The 21237-nt window shown below is 39.1% G+C and overlaps 1 protein-coding gene across 4 annotated transcripts in view; it reads left to right on the plus strand.

Moving 5' to 3' along the window:
- The window catches only part of Frmpd4 (FERM and PDZ domain containing 4), an 862356-nt gene that overhangs the window by 765785 nt on the left and 75334 nt on the right, over window positions 1–21237 (plus strand). For all 4 annotated transcript variants that reach the window (XM_010613974.2, XM_010613977.3, XM_010613976.2 and 1 more), the window contains one exon: window positions 808–910. In XM_010613974.2, the coding sequence (XP_010612276.1) occupies window positions 808–910 (103 nt within the window). The remainder of the gene's footprint in view (window positions 1–807; window positions 911–21237) is intronic.

Consider the following 21237-nt stretch of genomic DNA (forward strand, 5'->3'; position numbering starts at 1 on the left):
GACAAAACAAGACTCCTCAGTAATCATAAGTGAGCACAGACACAAACATTCAAGCACACTCCAAACCCGGAACATGACCCACCACACCCCTTCGCTGTATAACTGACTGCTACTTCTTCGTCTCGCCTAACTGATGTGTCACCTAACTCTGCCTCCTTCATTTCACAATTATTAAAATGCTTATGACAAAATTGCTCCCACTTTCTGTTAGCATCTAAACCATGGAAACCTCACTTCCTTGAGAGCATTCCAGCAGCATGTAGCACAAGACCAGGTCATATAATAAGTGCTTTTGAACACCCCCGATAGAGATGCTCATGATTTCCCACAGTGTGAAGTCTCCCTGCTTATAATGAGCAAATAAATGGAATTTTGTACGAATCCAGCTGCTCTCACGTTGTTGCAGCTTTTGTGGCAGGACATTAACACAGCTAATTGGCTACCTAGCCATTCAGGGCATGGTCTTTTGCCCAGCAGCATCAGCATTAGGAGTTTGTGAGCAATACATAATCTCCCCCTGCACACTTGTTCAGGGTTCACAGGTGACTCACAATGGGGAGCATACTACTAACTTGAGTCCCAGTCTTGTCCACGATATTTTAGGGAAATGTGGATGCCTGCGTCCTACTCTCAAAGATGTTGATTCAATTGCTCAGGGAGCAGCCTGATCCTCAGGTTTGTGGGAAGAACACCCAGGTGTGGTTGGGTTTTGTTCTATCTGATAGCACCATTGGCTCACATGAGTCGCAACAGGAAGAAGACAGTTTGGTTGGGTGACCAATGGTCTTCACTTTCCTTTTTCTCCAGGTGGCCCCTCTGAAGGCAAACTGATTCCGGGAGATCAGATCGTAATGATTAATGATGAGCCGGTCAGTGCCGCACCCAGGGAGCGGGTCATCGACCTGGTCAGGTAGGTGACTCATTCTCCTGTCCCCCCTTCTATCTCAAAGGCTGCTGCACAGCTCTGAGGCTTCATCTGCTACAGGAAAAGCTTCATGTGGGCCAATTTAGGGCAGAGGCATCAGCCTCTACATTTACATCATTGAAAACACTGGTGACACTGAGTTCTAACATAAAAACATTCGCTCCATGAACACATTGCTTAATTGTCCACTATTAACATTAAAGATCCATGTATTCAGCTTAAGATCTTTATGACTCTTGTTTCCATTGCTATATTCAAAGTTTGCTTTTTTGTTTCTAGAATTAGTAACATATTGATTTTCTGTAATCAGGGAGATCAAAATGCAATACCTAAATTCGGCATTAAATGATGAATAATTTTATGTACATAATCTCATGGATACATAAATATATAGTTCACTGATTTTTCATACTTGACTGGGTGATTCATTATTGAATTTGTAAATCACCACAAGGGGCAAAAGGGTAATTAGGTCAGAGCTAGGACAGGTGCTTGGTTTATTGATTTAGTTTTATTGTGTATATAAGTAGTCTGTTTTATCACATTCTCAGTAGGGCACCCAAAAATATACTTTGCATGATTTAAAATATATTGGTCAACAACTGGGAGGCATCCAAGCTGTAGCTTTATAGGGTGTGAGTCTAACATCTCCAGATGTTCCAGTATTTCAGGTGAAGCTAGAAATCTAGATGTTCGTGTGAAATCCTCTCCAAAGTAAATGTTAGCTCAATTATTTTTCAAAAACTGTGTGTGTTTTGTGTGTGAGTGAGTGTGTGTGTGTGTGTGTGTGTGTGTGTGTGTGTGTGTGTGTGAGACAGCCATGGTCCAGATTCAGATGCAGACTTTGACCTCTGTTTTATAAAAATAAAGAACTTCTCTTTTTCCTCTTCAAAAAAATTGTAAATATATATATTGGTCAAGTATACCCTTAAAAGCCCACTGGAGTTACACTTTCTCAGTGAACTTAGGGCAAAAGAAGTCTTTAGAAGTTATCTAAATTGAAGCTAAGCCTATGATAAGGACAGATCCAATTGTGCTAGGAAGATATTAGAGGAACAAAGAGGCATAGCATTTGTCTTTTATAAACTGTTCTTTTTAAACAAGATTGAAGTAGAAGTTAATTCTATAAGAACACTTGAAATTGAGAAGAGGGTCTGTTAATGCTCATGAATGCTCTAATAAAAAGTACCTCTTTCCTTTGAAAAAACATTAAGTGGAATGGTTTTAGGGTCTTCCATAAAAGGTTTCTTTCCCAAACTAGTTTGACTTCTGCTTCACAAAGAAGTCATGGATGATTCTACCCTTGGGAGAACTTGGAGAAGGGTAAAAAGACAGAGATACAGAAATAGAAAGGCCTCACTTTCAGGTTGACAAACCATCCCAGTGTTAGCACTGGAAAAGGCCATGTCCCAGGAAAACTTCTCCAGTCCCAGAATGGTTGGGTATTGCCACAGTCTGAATGTTAGTGATTTCTGCCCTCCAATTTATGTTTTAGAACGTAAAACTTACTGCTATAGTATTAGCAGGTGAAATCTCTAGGAAAATAATTAAGTCACGAGGTGGAACCCTCAGGAATAGAATTGGTTCCCTTATAAAGAAGTCAAAGAGAGCTGCCCAGCTCCTTTTGTCATGTGAGAATGCTGTCTTTGTGCAACGGAGTCTTCGTCAGATTTCAGGTCTGTTGGTATTTCTAAATTTCCCAGTCTGCAAGAAATACATTTCTATTACTAATAAATTACCCGATCTAAGGTATTTTTAATAGTATCCCCATAGCTGGCTGGAAAAGTTGTACCTTTATTTATGGGGCATCCATATCTTCAAAGAACACTCTTAACACAGGAACAGGCACTGAGACTTGTGTTATATCTGCCTTGCATCAGGAATGAGACCTGAGAACGGCTCAAATCTTTCTTTGGACTGGGAGGGCAAGAATAGAAAAAGACTACATATCTGCAAACCTTTGAAGGGGAGCTGCAGTGTTACCATTTGGGATCACTTCTATCTTGAGGCATGTGTGGGAGACAGCAGGGGCATACCTCATCCAGGCCAGCTCTCAGCCTTACCTTGGCTTGCATCCTGGAGCGCCATATTTGGCCCTAATGGCAGAAGTCACATTTTGTTTTTCCGTAGGCACATGCCTATGTGATTAGTTCCATTGATTTCTGTGCTTGAAGAATGATAAAAGAAATAATATATCTGTGTTTGGGTTAGCTGTAACTGAATTGCCTGCTGTAGGACATAGATAGAGAAAAAGCTATCTCCAAGTGTGATCATTTCTTAACAATCTTACCTGGGGCATTTAGAAAGTTTTTCTTTTGAAAAAAGACTTTTTCTTTCTGTTTCAATGCACCAGGGAAAAAATGGCATCTCAATAAACAAGGTATTTCCAATAAGACTCCGTATGTAATGGAATAAATGAACCAGTTAAAAGAGAAGCTGGAAAGCAACAGCTGAAAGTCCACATTCTGCCTGCCACATGTTTTTGCAAAGCCCATGAACTAGAAAGGATTTCACCATTTTTAAAAGGTTGAAAAAATAGTATTTTTGACACCTTAAAATCATGTGAAATTCAAATTTTATAGTCCATAAATATAGTTTTACTGGAAAACAGCTACACCCACCACTTACATATTATCTAAGGATGCTTTCTCCTTATAATAGCAGAGTTGAGCTGAGTTTTGTGGCCCACTAAGCCTAAAATGCTCACAGGCCCTCTGCAGAAAAACCTGGCCAACTTCTATAAAATATTCTAATTGTTTTATATTTCCTTCAATTAAGTCAAATTTAGCCTGAAACTCCAAATAATGTATTCAGAGGCTTTCTGTTCTATTGTAATTGGGATTACTGTGTGATTCTCACATGCTTGATAAAGAGATGGTGGTGTTTTATTTATTTTTTTAATTAAGTTTATTGGTACATTTTAGGTATACAGTACAGTTACATTCATCACTGGGCTCTTGTACCTTTACATGACAGATCTTGGTTCTCATTTTTTCCCCTTGTCCCTGCCCTCCCTTCATCCCCTCCTCCCCTGAGATGGTGGTGTTTTAAATGTATTGAAATTACACACGTGCATGCTTTCTATCTTTTCTTTGGCTACCTCTGATGTTCTATTTGAAAGATGTGTTGATCTTATGATAAAGGTATATGAAGACTGTTCTTTGCTCCTACAATTTTGTGATATTAAATAAGACATGAATAACAAAAAGGGAGAAGTAATAAGTGAGGGGACTTTGATGGGGAAAACCACACAAAGGTATGGCTTGTTTCCTCAGTAGCAGGTTGGCAAGATTAGCCTCTTACTTCTATCTCTTTTGTTTTCCTTTCTTCTTGATGAAAAATCAGAACAGTGGACAGAAATATAAGAAAGCAATCTGATTGGAACTGGACAAAATGGGGTAAACTTGGGGTAGCTGAGGTTTCCAATCTTCTATGCTAGGAGGAACAAACAGAAGAGTGACATTAAAAGAAACAAAAAGCAGGCTGGGGATTTAGCTCAGCAGTTCAGTGGCCTGCCTTGCAAGCACAAGGACCCAAGTTCAATCCCCGGTACCAAAAAACAAACAAACAAACAAAAAAACAAGAAGAGCTTCTTAACCTACAGGAGTCTTTAATTGATAGAAGTATGAGATATACAGATCTAGTGAATAATTTTTGGTTCTCTTCTCTTACTTCAAACTTCATTCTTTTTTCCTGGTGTTTGGTCTAAGTATCCAAAGTATAAAATACAAGAAAATATAGTTTTTCAATTATATTGCCAAATATTCTCCAGCCATATATTTCTAACTTATTTACTTCAAGACACTAGTGAAAACAAAGAATTGACAAGACACAGGTGAATCCATGTTGTCCAAGACATAGTCCTCTTCTTCAAAGAATCTAAAATTAACCTTTGCTACTGATTACCACACTGTTACACTGCATGGTTGCTTTGCCTGTAGAACTATAATCCAAGACAGAAATCTGAAGGTCGTCCTCAGTTTTCCCCTCCCTGATTTTTTCCATCCAACCATCCATTCTTCTGTGTCATCAGTGGGAGACAGAGTGTAAAAACATCTCTATTTTTGTGCTATCACTGCCTTCAACCACAAGCTGTTAGACCTTCCTTTCCTGTCCATTAACATCATCTTGGGTAGAATCCATAGGCTCTTTCATTTTCTAAAGTCCAGTTTGCACTTCCAGCTTCATTCCATTTAAATTCCATTTTCTCCTCTCTCTCTGATAGGTCAGGCTCAACCTGAGGAATGCAGATTGAGGGTGGAATTTGAATCTGTTAAACTTCCTCCTTCAACGCCCTTTTAAACCTCATGAGTGTTGTGGTTTAGATTTTAAGTATCTCCCATATGTGAAAGGTTTAGTCATTACTCTACGATACTACTGGGAGGTGTTGAAAGGTGTTGGAACTTTTAGCAGGTGGGACCTAGTGAAAGGAAGTTAGGTCCGTGGTATGAAAGGAATGCCTGTGAAAGAAATACTGGGAACTTGGCCTTTTCTTCTCTGACTCCCTAATGCCATGAGGGGAACAGACCTTTCCCACTATGCACTCCTGCCATGATACACTGTGTTACCATCGCCCAGAAGCAGTGAGGCCAAGCAACTGTAGAATTTTGAGACAAAATTAATCTTTATTTCATAAAATTGATTTTGTCAGATATTTTTCACAGTGCTGGAAGGCTGAGTAATACAATGTAATACTTCAGGCACATAAAACTCCCTCTTCCTTCTGTAGGTCCAGCCCTTCTGGGGTGGAGGTTGGGTGGAAAAATAGGAGAAACAAGGTTTTCTTGCTTCACTGCCCAGTGGTAGGGCCCTCTCTTGGTGAGCTATGTCGTTCTTCTGACTAGCATTGGCTGCAGATCCCCTTCATGTTACATACCTGTGTGCTGGCTATCTTGTGACACTCATGTATAGATTTTTGGTGGTAGAAAGCAAGGAAACTCAAACAAGTCACCCCACTACATAGTATCATCCATGGGAGTTCTGGCCTCAGCTCTTTCACTCTCACTGCATTTTTCCTGAGCAGATCTCCTGAATAAAGCATCATCTAAGCCAGCTACTTTTCAAGATAGCTCCTTGACCTTTCCCCAGAGAGGAAGAAGTAAACTGTCCCCAGATCATAGTCCTTCTGAAAACACAATGGTTCTTTCTCCCATCCCTTCTCAGTCTTATAATAAAAACTAAGGAAGGAGAAAGGAATAGGGTGAGGTGGGGGATGAAAGAAGCAGAGCACATAGTGCTTCCTCTTAGACAGTCCTGTGGGATCCTACTTGTTTGCAGCTCACTCTAGAATGTAGTCTTAGCATCCCTTTGCAGGTGTCTCAGAGATCAGTGACAAAGGCACATATTTACATCAGCAATGTAGCTCACTGTTGTAGAATCAGGTGACCTAAATTCCAAGTTCCATGAGAAGAGAGACCTTGTCTGTGCTGCTCCTGCTATGACCTAGCAGTCTCCCATCCCACTCATAGGAGATGCTCGATAAAAATTTGTCAAATGGGCTCTGAAGAACGGTCTTTAAAATTACAGACGCAAAACTATATCGAAATTCTCCCTTTAGCTCTAAATTGTGCAAATTTGAGTGTCAGGTAGAGAAGCCACACCTCAGAAAATATTCATTCTACTTTACTTCTTTATCAATCATTGTTACATACCTACTCTAGGTAGGGCAAGGGGCCAGACACTGGCTCCATACGGATCGATGAGACAAATCCCACCCTTTGGAGCACTTACAATCTAGACCTCTATGAAAAATGACTTCAATTAAAGTTGTCCTTAAAACAGACCAGCCCCCACATCGAACACTTTAAGAAACTGTCATTTTAAAAGAAATTTTCTACTGTTAAAAAAATAGAAGCTCTGGATACTGTTGAAACGTTAAGCATGTGATCCTAAAACATACCCCTTTTTAATCCAAGACAATGAGTTTGTCTTTATAAAGTTAATGAGGTACTTATTTTACCCAAATAAATCTATGTACAGTGGCACAATGTTAACCAATATTTTCAAACTCTTTTTGTCAACAATGTGAAAGTGTGTTTCTCACTAATGAAAACATTTTTGCATTAGAAAACTTTCCTGTACATTCCAGTAAATTTAGTCATCTGTCTGCCATAATGTGTACTAACCTAAAAAGTTAACTCTTATAAAATAAGCCCCTTTTTACTGGGCTTCTCAACCAGTATCCATTTTAATGTCTATATCTTACACAAGATAAATTCTCCTTCTGTTTAATAAAATATCCCATCTTCTTAGCCACAAGAAAATTCAGAAAAACACTCATCATTTTAATAACACTGTAAAATCCTCTCTTTAAAAATTGGCATCCATTTGCTTGCCTAAATAGTTTAGTCTTGTTTCATTCTTTCTTTCCCCATTGTGGTATTTTCTCATGGAATCTTTTTTCATTGTTTGCAGATGTTCGCGTTTCTTTGTGGATTATTTCCCCCCCTTTTTATTTTTTGGTTGCTATATTATAGAAATTTATTACTTTTTTTGAAAAAATTAAAGAGTTTCTTAGAGGCAATTTACTGTTATAGTAACCACATTTAGATTTTTCATGTATTCTCCAAAAGAGCTGTAATTGCTGCACTGCACTGAAACTTTGTAGCTTTCTAAGTCGTTAACTCTAATTCATACTTTATAATGTTTGAGGAGAAAAACTGAAGAACCCATGCTCTTTGCACATTACCATACCCTTCTTTAATAGTATCCAAGCATAATTTTCTTTGGCTTTTCACAATTAGACAAATTAACTTAAAATAATCTCCCATACTTTACTTTTTAAGTACAGAGTACAATTTCTCACAGAAACATTGTGAATCATGCCTCATTCCCCCAAGGCTAGCCAACCCAATTAAATTTAGTGGACTTCAACAGTTATTAAGCATTAACTATATAGATCATGTAAGGCACTCAATAGGCATATACACAAGACATGATTTCTGTCTTCATATATTTCTGATTTATTGTACGGTACAAGGGCAAGGCTGGTGGAGAGGATAGTGTTTGGTAGAAAGGATTGGTGGAGATGGATGGGCAGATTAAGGAAAGTAGTTATGGTGGTAAAGAGTAACTATCAACACTGAGTGGAAGAGCAGGTTTATACATGGAAAAGGTATTGTAAAATAGAGTTTTCAGTTTCTTGAAAACCCAAAATCCTCCTGAGGAGCACTCACTTTCCAACCAGCAGACATAGGAAAATTTATTGCCTGGGTGGTAATCTTAAGCCACAACCTCAAAATTATGTCTGGCAAGGCAGCAATATAAATCTACTGGTCCATGTTAGACTGGATACACTGGCATTTTTGGATTTGAGATCCACGTAGAACCTGATAAATGCCATAGAATTTTTCTTGTGCTCAGAAAAATGCGCATGTATGCAAGGTTCTACATATATCAGAATATTTCCCCCAAAGCCAGTCCCAGTTGTAGAGACCTGACAGCAGACTTTAAAAGTGCTTTCCCCCTTCCTCCATCATGCTCAGTACTGGAAGTTAACACTGAAAAGCCAAGAACATAAACAACTCAGTCTTAGCCTTTCCAACACACCAGCAGAAGTGGAAAGTTCTCCATCCCATTAAAAAACACGAAACTGGAGATGAATTCCCACTTGTACCATCCTTTGTAATAGAGCAACTAATGTCCCTCAATCTGCTTTCTTTCACTACCTGAGCTGATTATTCCTACTTATCTGATTGGTAAGCAATGCCCTATCTATGGCCATTTAGCTACAAAAGGTTGTCCACATCTCTCAGACATATCACTTCTATATTAATGCCCTAGGATTGGAGAGCTATTTCAGGAAGTAGTAGAATTCTTCTAACAAGAAAATAACTGTAATAAGAAATAAGAATAAATGATAAGTAAGGGGATAATTTTAGAAGGGTGGAAGAAGAGGTTCTCTGCTTGTATCCTCAATAGCAGCAGCTCAAATAGGAGGTTGTAAAACTCTGTGGAGCCCAAGGCCAAGGAGGATGATTTTGGAAGGCAGAACCACCTATGCTCAAGTGATTGGTTCAGGATCACTAATACAGACCCAGAACAACTATGTTCCCCTGTAAACTTGGCTGAAACCTTATCTATTTGGCTGTAATCCTTCCAGTAGCACCATGTTTCAGCAGACCAGGGAAGAGTCATACCTACTTGTCTTTGTGCAACAGACATACCTACCTCAGTCCCAGATGGGAACCCTGAAGTAACTTTTTGCTGTCAGTCTAGGGACAATTCTGCCTGCCCAGGGCCCTGGTGTGGGACAGGCCAGTAGGCTTGATGAACTCTATCCCATAAATCCTGTGACCACCCTTTAACTCTGTCTAGCCCCCATTTAGCCACATTTAGCTAAATGGATTAAAAAAATAAAATCCAACCATATGCTGCCTACTAGAGACTTATTTCAACTGCAAAGACTCACATGGCTGAAAGTCAGGAGATGGAAAAAGATATTCCATACAAATGGAAACCAGAAGAGAGCAGGAGTGGCTGTACTTACATCAGACAAAACAGATTCTTCGTCAAAATGCCTCCTAAGAGGGAAAGATCTCTATGTAATGAGAAAAGGGTCAGTTTGTCAACAAGATATGCCAAATGTAAATATATGTGCACCCAGCATTGGAGCACCTAACTATGTAAAGCAAATACTAAACAGAACTGAAAAGGGAAATAGGGGGCCAGGGAGAAAAAGCTATAATTTGAATATTTTTATCCACTCAAGAGTTTATAGGTTAAAACCTAATTCCCAAGGTGATAATATTAAGAAGTAAAGCCTTTAAGAAGTAGTTAAGTTCTGAGGCAGAGACCTCCTGGATGAGATTAGAGCACTTATAAAATGGCTGGAGATTAAAGCGGGTGTTCTTTTCTTCTTTGGGCTTTCTTGCCCTTCCTCCTCAGACAATGGGATAACTCACAAGAATATCCTCACCAGAAACTGGTCCCTTCATCCTGAAATTTCCAGTTTCCGGTACCATGAGCCAATAAATTTCTGTTCATTGTAACAAAAACTACCCAATCTGTTATATTCTCTAAGAGCAATAAAAAATGGACTAAGTCACATAGTAGCTATAGTTGTAGCTAATAATATTGTACTATACACTTGAAACTTACTAAGAGAATAATCTTATTGTTCTCACCACACACACACGCGCACACACACAAATCATAAGGTGAGGATATGTTAACTTCATTGTGATGATAATTTCATAATGTATACATATATCAACATATGCTATAATTTAAATATGTGCATTTTCCTCAAATAGCCCAATGAGCAAGTACCGTATATTGTACACATATTGTAGAGTGGAATCTGAAGGTTAGAAAGGTTGAAGCACTTGCTTCTGGTCAGAGCAAGGAAGAAAGTGTGCAGCAGGAAGGGAAGAGGGCCATTATAAACCATAGGGCCCTCATATTCCAAAGGGGACCACAACTGATTAACTAGCATATTAAATCCGCCGTACATGGTGGGCCTTCCAAATGGTAGAGCCCTAACTGTGCTCTAGAACCTGGGCTTTATCTCATAAGACCCATAGACACTCTCCACTTTGGGCTTGTCTGTAGACAGCATGATTCCTATCCCAGGTTTGCCAAGCAGTTGCCTTGATTTTTACAGAGAATCCTCATGAGTACCTGCTGGTTGCAGCCAGTGGGAGAATGGCAAAATTAGTAAGAGAAAACAGAACGTTTAGAAGGGATCCATCTAAAAATTAGATCTCAGCATATCTGTCTTATCAGTCCTTTCTTATCAGTATTGCAATGGAAAGTCAAATTATATCATGTTCCAGGAACACCGAATCTGCAAAAAAAAAAAAAAAAAAATACATTGAAAAGGTTACCTGCCTACCTAATTTCAGCTGGACTTCAGTGCATTGTGGTGCTGCTTAGTAAAATAGCAAAGTAAGGAACATCTCCTGAACATATAGCCCATAAAATATGCATGGTGATGTATGATATAATAGAGCCTTATTATAGTAAAGCCAGCAAGCAATTTCAGTAAAAACACAAAAGAAACGGCCTTGTGGTATGCTGACATTACAAATATGGTCTCACCTAATACGCACTTGCAGTAAACATGTTTTTTTGCAATTGCAAATTACAGAGCCTGGGAAGAGAGAGGTCAGCCATTCCAGGAAATGGAAAGTGTGAAAAAAAATGTTCTCATAATGATAAAATAGAAAAAGGGATTTGAGTTCATAGTTCATAAAAGTTATAATGACACATAATGATGAAAATTAAGAAGAAAAATGGCCTCATCCATATTATTTTAATGTCTCTAGATTTTGTTAATGACCACCTCCCACTCACTCATTAAATTGTTCCATTATTGTAGAAGCTTTTATGTAACTCATGTGTGGAAAATGAATGCTGAAGTTTGAAGAACCAGAACAAATTTAAAGTGGGGCATGTTTTCAGTGATCTCACATGGTTGACACTAAAAAAAAAAAAACAAAAAAAAAAAAAAAAACGGAAGAACCCAATTATGGGATCTAAGCTATGTTTTGTTAACCCTTTGGAACTACAGATTTACAAATGACGGCCTGCCCTGCCAGAACATGCCTAGAACCAGTGTGTAAGCCTCATTCCTAAGAGATGTTTGTAGTATGAGGGTCTCAGAAACTCAAAGCTAGAGGCCCATTGTACAGGTAATACAGTAAGTGGATGTGGTGGGCAAGAACTTCAGGCTGTGTATTCCGATGTGTAAGAAGTGTGTGGCTATTTATCTATTATCTACAGTAATCCAATGTGTATTTCCAACCCTCATGCCAGGGTATGATCAGTTGATCCTATTTTTCTGTATGGTAACTCTACATCTAGATGGTTTGATTTAATGGAAGGAAGCATTGGATATAGCGTATATGTGTTCCTCAATAGCATCGTCCATCACACCAGCAGTCTCTGAGATATCGTTGTACCAATTTTATCTGCCTTTGATCACTCACATAGACAGGGAGTCCCTGTATCGCCCCTTTCTCAATACTATCAGCGCTTCCTTAGCTACATCTCTGTCATTTTGCATGCATTCATTACTACTAAGCTATACTGAGACAGAATAATCTGTGGGACTAGTTTCCTTCAGGATCTTGTCACCTTCCTAGGATTGGCAGGAAAGAACACACCGGTTGCCAATGGTCTTTCATTCCACATGCTATCTGAGGGTGCCCAATTAGTTCTTCCTGAAGAACCAGCTTACAAAAAGACAGGGAGCATACCAGCTATTTTTCAGGCACCCACAAATCCGGGCTTTTTTGTTTGCCCTAAGAGTCACCCTATTTCCCCCACTCTTAGACTAGTCCCCTTTATGGGGAGGAGGGAGTTTTACTTTGATTTATTGAATGTCTTTCCCAGATTTACTCTTAGTTTCTAGAACCTAGATGATTTCATTTGTTTGTTTGTTTTATTTTGTTTTGTGTTTTACTTTTTCTATAACAACCATATCCTGGAGAAACAAGTATTTGCTTTAGATGATCAGTAGATAAAGAAATACAAGTGACCAAACAAAGCAAAAAAAATGAGGCGTACGGGGATGGGAGGAGAATTTTAGTGACTATTTCAAAATATCCTGCTACCCAGTGATAAGATATGTGGTATAGAAGACAGAAAATGTGAATTCAGATCCTACCTCTGCAGTGAGTTTGGCTGTGTGTAACTGTGAGCAAAGAACTTAATTTGTATAATCTTCAGTTTCTTCACCTATAAAAGAAAGACCTAATTTCCAAAGTTATCATAAGAATTAGATAAACCACAATGAGTAAAGCTCTTAGTAAAGTATGAGCACACAATCAGCTCTTACTAAATTGAAACTATTAGGGCAGGAACAAGGGGGAAAAATGAGAACCAAGACCTGTCATGTAAAGGTACAAGATCCCAATAATGAAGGTAACTGTACTGTCTACCTAAAATGTACCAATAAACTCAATAAAAAGAAAAAAAATGAAGCTATTGTTGTCTTCATCCGTTTAGCATCAGCGTCATCTCCATAGCTTAATGACCATCAGCAAGTTGCTGAAACCTCAAGATCATGGTCCCTTATTCTGTAAAAGTGGCTATGAATTTGCACATCTAAGCCTTTGTCTAAGGATCAAATTATATCATATACATGAGAGCACTTTGTGAGTTGTAATCAGTTAGGTCATTGTGTGAGAAGCTGTCATTACTGCTCTTAAAATTGCAGGGCAGGGGACTTGAGTACAAGCCTGAGCATCCAATCAAAACACAGAGAGGAACCTGAACAGAAATCTAGTCTTTAAGGATGAAAATAACATGAAAAGTGATTTTAAAGCCCCAAGACAGAAGGTTTGCAAGGGTACCCACGGTTCATACCTGGGATGTTGGAAATCATCATTTGGGGATGAACTTGACTTTGGGGGCAACGGAGACATGCAGGAATGTGGCAGTGTGGTGACAGAAGTGTGATTTTAGTGTTATCTCATATGTGTGAAGGTATGTGTAAAGATTTATGGCTGTTGGCATGTTCCCTACTAGGGCTCATTTTAGGTTAGGCATCACTTAAATCAGGGACCAGCAAATCTTTCACTCTAAAGGATCAAATAGTAAGTATTTTAGGCTTTGCAAGCCATATGATCCCTGCCACAACTCAAATGAATGCACAGTGAGGCTATACTCTTAAGTGAAATAAATAGGACTCTCTTGAGTAAATACCAAATAGTTTCTCTGGTGCAAAACACTCAAAGTGTCAATAAGGTTCAAATGATATAATTGATAGTGTGAAATAGGAAGAAAAGGGCTAAAGGGGAAATGAAATAAGGGAAAACAAAAAATGTGAAAAAAGGAAAAAATTGGAAACAAAGTCCTTATAAATAGGGTAGGGTAGAGGGGATCAAGGGAGGGCAGGGGTATGGGGAAAAATAAGAACCATGACATATCATGTAAAGGTACAAGATCCCAATGATGAATGTAACTATTGTTTCCTTTAAATGTACCAATTAACTTAACGGGAAAAAAATTCTGCCATTGTAACACAAAAATAGTCATAGATAATACATAATCAAATGACTATGGCTGTATTCTGATAATTTTTTTTTCAAAACAGGAGGGCAAGAGCACCACATTTAGATCATAGGCCTTGCTTGCTGACCTCTGACCTAAACCAATAAAATTTAAAGAGACCTGACCTGAGATAAAAGGACATAGAGGTAGAGAAATGAAGCAGAGGCTTTTTGTTAGAAATATTAATAAAGATAAAGAAAATATTGCTTTATCTAGAGTCATCTAAAACTCTGATTTGGAAGTGGAGAGATGAGAAAAATAATAAGCAGAGAGATAAATATAATAGACATTTGTGATGATTTATCTGATTCCCCCTAATCCACTCCCCAAAGTCAATGGCTCCCATATCTTTACTCACTGAGGGGCATATACATCTGTATTACAATCTATACCACACAGTGTCATCAGTATGCAAACTTGACTTTCTTTATCATAATTTGATGTGTTTCTTAATGACAAAGACCAGTATTAGGGCTAGCTGTGTAATAAACCACAAACTAGGCAAAGACTCAGTTACAGTAGGAGATCACCAAGTGCAGAAAGTCCAGAGTAAGTGCTCCTGGTACATGGATGTCTCTCTTTCAGAGGGTAATACAGGGACCAGACACAGACCCTTAGCATCCTATGGCTCTGCTGTCTTCACCATACAGCTTCCAATTTGTCCCTGTCCAACTGGCAGGAGGGAAAGAAGATACAAGGACCCATGAAAGGTTAATAGGAGTATACAGCATTTCCACTCCCCTTCCCATGCCATGAAGCCAGCCAGTGGATGAATCTACCTGCTCAGGAAGCTAAGTATAGTCTAACTTTGTGCCCAGGCAATGGGAAGACTAGGTTTGCCAAGCAGGTAGCCAAGTTCTGCACCAATCCTGTTTTACTCAGTGTATTCGCCTTTGTGCCTATTCCAATGTTCAACATAAAACTGGAAAGAAATGTTTGCAGACAGAACTCCCAAAATGAACTCAAAGCTACCCAACTTTAAAAAGATTACTGAATTTTTTTTATTTTGGGAATTAAATATAATGGATCGACCAGCTTTGCAGCCACTGTACCTGAAGTAGGTCCATTGCTTGTCTCATGTTTGTGCATGTGTTGATTTTAGCTTTGCTACAACATATGTTCAGACATCCTCATCACTTCATCAATGTCATTCACTATGTGATCTCCATCTGCCTCACTTTTACTAACTTCGTTGTTTCTCAACCTGTTCAAATCAACTTGGGCTCCATTCATGAAATGAAGTGTTTGGCAAGTTTGACAAATCATCATTCTGGAATCATCCTGCTCCTGTGCTGCTTCAGCACAGTGTCAGATCATATTCCAGCATAACCAGAGTCACATATGCGCCTTTTGAACCTAACTTTGCTTTAAACTCAATAACCTATTTTCCCCTGGGATACTGCAGTGTTTCTTGGCCTGTTGTGTGGCATTTCAAGTGTTGTATGTATGCCGCATGTGCATCGTATACGTGTGAAATTGCTGGTAAACATCCTCTCCCTTCTTTCCTAACTGAACCAGCATCCAACATGTGTAATATCCCTGCATCTCTTCTTGTCACTGAGATGCAGAAATACCATAGCTTGGAAGAGACTTGCACTTAAGAAAACTGTGGCCCTACACTAGGAATTTCTCAGTCAGCTCTGTCAATTTGGACACATAACAGCTTCAAAACAGTTGGAAAGAGATACTATAGAAATTATGTTAGAGATCATCCTTCCTTATACAGATTGGTCCTTAAATGGAAGGACATTTAACACCTGTGATCTCATCCAGTTAATCTTGGTGGTGCTCCTCTATCTTTGGGGAAGTCCTCATCCCATTGAGAACTACTAGCGAGCATACAATGATTGGTCGTAGAAACACCTTGCCTCTCACGCAAGGAGAAGTTGTTTCTAAATTCCTGTACATTAATAGTTCCCTGGTGGATAGGAATGTTCCAAGATGGCAGGATATTCATGAGATTGTTAAGAAGAGACGAAAGATATAATGAGGCAAGTCTTGTCCCTGTGCCCAAGCAATAGAGCAGGGTAGACAGGAGGTAGCAGTGATCAAGTTCCACTCTCTCCCTGCTGGGAACCCACACGGTGGAGTAGCAGAGACTATCATGTTTGTAAACTCAATGGTAAGGCAGTGGATTTTAGTTATAAATGGGATCTTCACAATGCATTGGCTTGTAAGTCTACAGGATGAGACAGAAAAGGATTTTTTTGAAAAAGGAAGGTGCAAAAAGAGATTTTGTACTCCCTTGCCACTCTTTTGCTAGCTTGTTTTCTCATGCAATCAGAAGCTGCTAAAAGAAGCTCTTGAACTTAAGAAGAAAAAAAAACGAAAAGGAGGCAACCATCATTTATCAATCTTTCCTTTGAGCAACATGGTCCATGCACAACTCTGTAAGTGAGGGAAATTAGTCTCATTTACAGTTGAGGAACATGATGAGACAAGTGCTAACTCTGTACAGGACTCCATACTATGCTAGTGAGTTCTGAAATTTGCTCAAGGTCAATTAAGCAATACCTGAGAAGCTCAGGAGGTAAGCCCAGCTTCTGTCTGTATGTGCACAATGCTGCCACTGCATATGAAAGAAGCTGAATACTGTGGTGACCAAGGGAGCTATGAAGAAAGAAGTTAGTCTCATCTCCAGAAGCAGCTCATGGAAAGAGAAGTGCACAGTGTGTTGTTAAAGGTTTCACGTGACTTTTCTGGGTCATCTTCTGTTAGGGCTTTTGTTGAGATGTCCCCCCAAACACTCGTGTTTATTCAGAGGTGGCTGAATCTAGAGTGTGTGATTGACTCATGGTGGGGCCAGGCCCAAGGGCACTCGGATTAAGGGTGTGAATGCTACAGAGGGGGGCAGAAAGATGCTGTTCAAGTCTCTTGTTGCTTTTGCTACCTTTGGTCTGCCATGAACTGCTGCTCCTCTGCCATGTGCCACTCTGCCTTGGAGCCAGCCAACTATGTACTGAAACCTCTGCAAACTATAAGTGAAATAAAACCTTTTCCCTTTAACTTTGGGTGTCAGGTATTTTATCTCGGCAGTGAGAGAAAGGTAACTAAGACACTTTCCAAGGACTCTTAGACTAGAGACCCCAAGCCCTAGTCAGGAACTGGGCCACACAGTAGGAAGTGAGCAGTAGGCCAGGGAGCAAAGCTTCATCTGTATTTACAGCTGCTTTCCATTGCTAGCTCCACCTCCCATCAGAGCAGCAGTGCCATTAGATTCTCATAGGAGCGTCAACCCTAGTGTGAAATGCACAAGCATGGGGTCTGGGTTGCACACTCTTGTTTGTTGGTTTATTTGTTTGTTTTTGGTATCAGGGATTGAACTCAGGACCTCACGCTAGTGAGGCAGGCAGTGGAACCACTGAGCTAAACCCCCGGCCCTGGGTTGCACACTCTTTATGAGACTATCATGTAATAATAATAGAAATAAAGTGCCCAATAAAATGAATGTGCTTGAGTCATCCTGAAAACGCCCCTCCCCATTCATGGAAAAGTTGTTCTCTAAGAAACTGGTTCTCGGTGCCAAAAAGATTGGATCCACTGTGATAATGAATGGGTCAGTGAGGAATGGTGGATTGGGTTTAATCACTAGATGTCTCCCACTGAAAGTGAGCACTGAGTTAACATCCCAGGAGCCTTGCATGTCCTAGACAAGGGGGGAGTCTCCCCAGAATAAAATTATAAATGTGTTTCCCACCAGCCAGTTGGACAAGGGCTGACAGTTGGGATAAGATTATTTAGAGAAATAAAGAAATGAAACATTTCTTGTAACTAGTATGAAGTAAATATTTGTACACATAAAAACTATTTGTACACATTACATAGTTTTGTTTTGATGTTGGACAAAATGCAGAAGCATGGAAAATAAGGACTTTCTTTTATGCCCCTTTTCTGCTCTCCAATCTGTGCTGCATCTTCATTCAAACATAGGTACCCATGTCTATCAAACTGGTCTAATCGAAGGTAAGACTTCATATTTATTTCACCATTTTTGCTTATTGGTGTTCTATGCATTTTAAGCCAGCATTTATTTTGTGCACCACCATGTATTGTACATTAAAGCCAGTTAATAACAGTTTGTAATAGCTAAAACTTGGGAACAGCCCATTTGCCTATCAGTTGGAAACTGGATAAAGAAGATGTGGTTTTTCTATAAAATAGAGTACTACTCGGCCATAAAGAATAATAAATTAGATTCATTAATAGGAAAATGGATACATATTGAAGATATATTCCTAAGTGAAATAAACAAGTCACACATCTGTGTAAATATCGAATAGTTTCTCTGGTGTGAATAAACTATAATAGTACATAAGATCCTAATGAGATAATTGACAATGTGAAATAGGAAGAAAAGGGCTAAATGTGTAGGGAAAGTGGGAAGGGTAGGGGAAAGGTAAAAAGGACAAGGAAAAAAATATGAGAAAATGAAAAAATGGAAATAAAATGTTTGTAAATGCGGAGGGGAGGAGGGGGTGAAGGGAGGGCAGGGACAAGGGGAAAAAATGAGAACCAAGACCTGTCATGTAAAGGTAAAAGATCCCAATAATGAATGTAACTGTACTGTATACCTAAAATGTACCAATAAACTCAGTGAGGAGAAAAAAAACAGTTAATAAGTCACCTGAAAACAAAATAAAAGATAAAATACAGATGCTACTCATTTAACAGCTTAATGATTGTTTGGACTTATGACAGAGGCATGCTGTTCAGAGTTATGATCCATCCTTTTTTATTTTTTGTACATGTATCTATATCTTGTTTATAGAGACTCAATGTGTTTTTGGTACAGTGCATTTTGTCTATACAGTACTATCATTTTTGCTGATTGTACTGTGTAGTATAGTACTGTAGTTTTATATTCTGCTAGGCATTACAGTATTACACTTAAAAGTTATGCAAATAAAAGCAAAGTCATAAAGTTGGAGTTTCCTTTGACCATTTCTTTGTTCTGAATATTGTAAAGTATGCTATATGTAGTTCTTCACTTAGAAACAAATTCACTTAATGTCCTAACCCAAGAACATGACTCAGTGGTTACATGAGGAATATCTATATAGACTCCTAGCCTGGTGTGGTGGCACATGCTTGTAATCCCAGTGCTTGGAAAGCTGAGGCAGGAGGATCACCACAAGTTCGAGGCTAGCCTGGGCTATGCAGTAAGTTCAAGGCGAGCTTGAACTATATACTGGACCCTGTCTCAGAGAAGGAAAAAACCAAGGCAAAATAATAAAATGTACTTATTTCCTTCATGTATTGAATATGTTAAACTGAAAGGTACAGAAAATTATGCATCTTGTAATTAGGCAGAAAATGTTGTAATATAGAATTATTACAAATAAGACTTCACTTCTATATCAACATTTTTGTCTATTCATAGTCTATTTCATAGTCTATTTCAAAGTAACAAAGGGAAGTTTGTAACCAATTTTAAGTCAATAATAGAAGGCACAAAGAATAAAAGATTTGTTATTTTACCCTGATGTAAGAACATATCACTGTTAAATATTCTTCTTTCCCTTTTAGCTCCTTGTACTGTTCTATTTATATTTTTTATGAACAGAATAGTGTATAGTTCTTTGTCTAATAAATGGAATTGCTTTGTGGCTTGAGCATTCTTGGATTTTTATAAGAATCATGTCAGAGGTAAATTTTCATCACATGCTCTGAAACGCTACCCCAGGGTGTTTTCATTTATATTTAATGTTAAATCAAGGATATTAGAGGTGGAACAGACTGTTCTTCATCAAACACAATCAACAGTATCAGCTCACTTTGAATTCCAGAAAGAACATTTAGAATGTTCTTTCTGGTACAGCACTTCAGGGTTTCTGGGTAACTTCGAGCTTGATAATGTCAAAACCGAATACACAAAAAGTACAGAAAAATTTTTAGAAAACACATTCTTGGCCCCTTTGGTTTCCTGCATGTATTATGTTTTTTAAAGCACAATGAGCTACCAGTTTCCATTGTTTGACAAAGTAATACAATATGTGGGAGGCTCCTAAAAGTAGAATTCCCCTGTAATTTGTTTTATTTTCCCCATAAAGTCCCTCTTCTTGGTCTCGCAGATATACAGTATGTCTTAAAGAAGCATAGCCGGGATAGGTAAGAGTGGAAAAAAAAAAAAAAAACATCATTCAAAATGGCTCAAGCAAAAGAGGAAATTTGTTGGATGGCAGAACTCAAAGGAATGTGAGGTGAGGCCACTCAAGCACAAAGAGAGATGGGTAGAGAGACTTGATTGTGTCAGGAATCCTTCCTTCACTCTCAGTCTCTTGGTTTGTCCCACTTTCCTGTGTCGGCCTTTTCCTCAAGTCATAGCTCTTTAAACAGTGTTTAGATTGTCTAAGAACTCTGTTTTATGTGCTGCTAACTCTGTAACCTCACGAGGTAAAATATCACCATCCCCATCAATCCAACCAGACTCCAGGTGGAGTTTTCACTGACCCAGTAGTGTCACTATTCCCCTCTGAATGAATCACTGTCAGACAAGGGATGGAATACACTGGAGACCTGGATTACTCAAAATTCTTCGGAGCGATTGAACTGCCTCACATGACTCCAAAGACAAAACAGCTCCACACTAGGCTATCTGTAAGCTGATGAGCCGGAGAAGTTTGTAGCATGGCTCAGTCCAAGAACCCAAAATGTCAGAATTGGGGAGGCCCATGATTAGCCCCTAATCCATGGGCAAAGGTGTCAGAGCCCCCAGAAGGCTACTAGTACAAGTCCCAGAGTCCAAAGCCCAAAGAACCTGGAGTCAGATGTCCCAAGGCAGCAGCAGGAGAAACCAGACATAGCTCCAGCAATAAGAGTCAGAGAGAGAGAGAGGAGAGAGAGACTGAGAGAGAGATTCTTCCTTCTTCCAATCTTCTCTGGAAACCTCTCATAGACATGCCCCAAGTTCTCAGCCCAGTCAAGTTGACACCCAGAACTAACTCCCATAGGCAGCCAGGTCTGGATCATGCGCCTATCCCTGGATAAAAGGGATGGGCCCAGCCATACCTAGATTTCTAGCATCTAAATGTGGAGAGACTAGTTCTTCAAAGGAAATCTGGTGGTCATTATTAAAAGAATGGATTGAATCCTGGTCAAGCCAAAATAACAACTGCCACTACAACTGGTCATCTGTGGCTCCAGGTTGTTCTAGGAACACTTTGGTATGGAAAATTGTGAATGGAAGAATAAGTGTAGAGAATATTATGATCAACTCATGTTCCTATCGCCCAGCTTCAAAAGTTACAGCCTTGCAACCATATGCCATACTGCGTCCACCCAGGCACTTCCCTACTTAAGTGATACTGACCCAA

The sequence above is a fragment of the Fukomys damarensis genome, unplaced genomic scaffold (assembly GCF_012274545.1).
Source record: "Fukomys damarensis isolate Sample0158 unplaced genomic scaffold, DMR_v1.0_HiC HiC_scaffold_39, whole genome shotgun sequence".
In the NCBI taxonomy this organism is placed as follows: domain Eukaryota; kingdom Metazoa; phylum Chordata; class Mammalia; order Rodentia; family Bathyergidae; genus Fukomys; species Fukomys damarensis.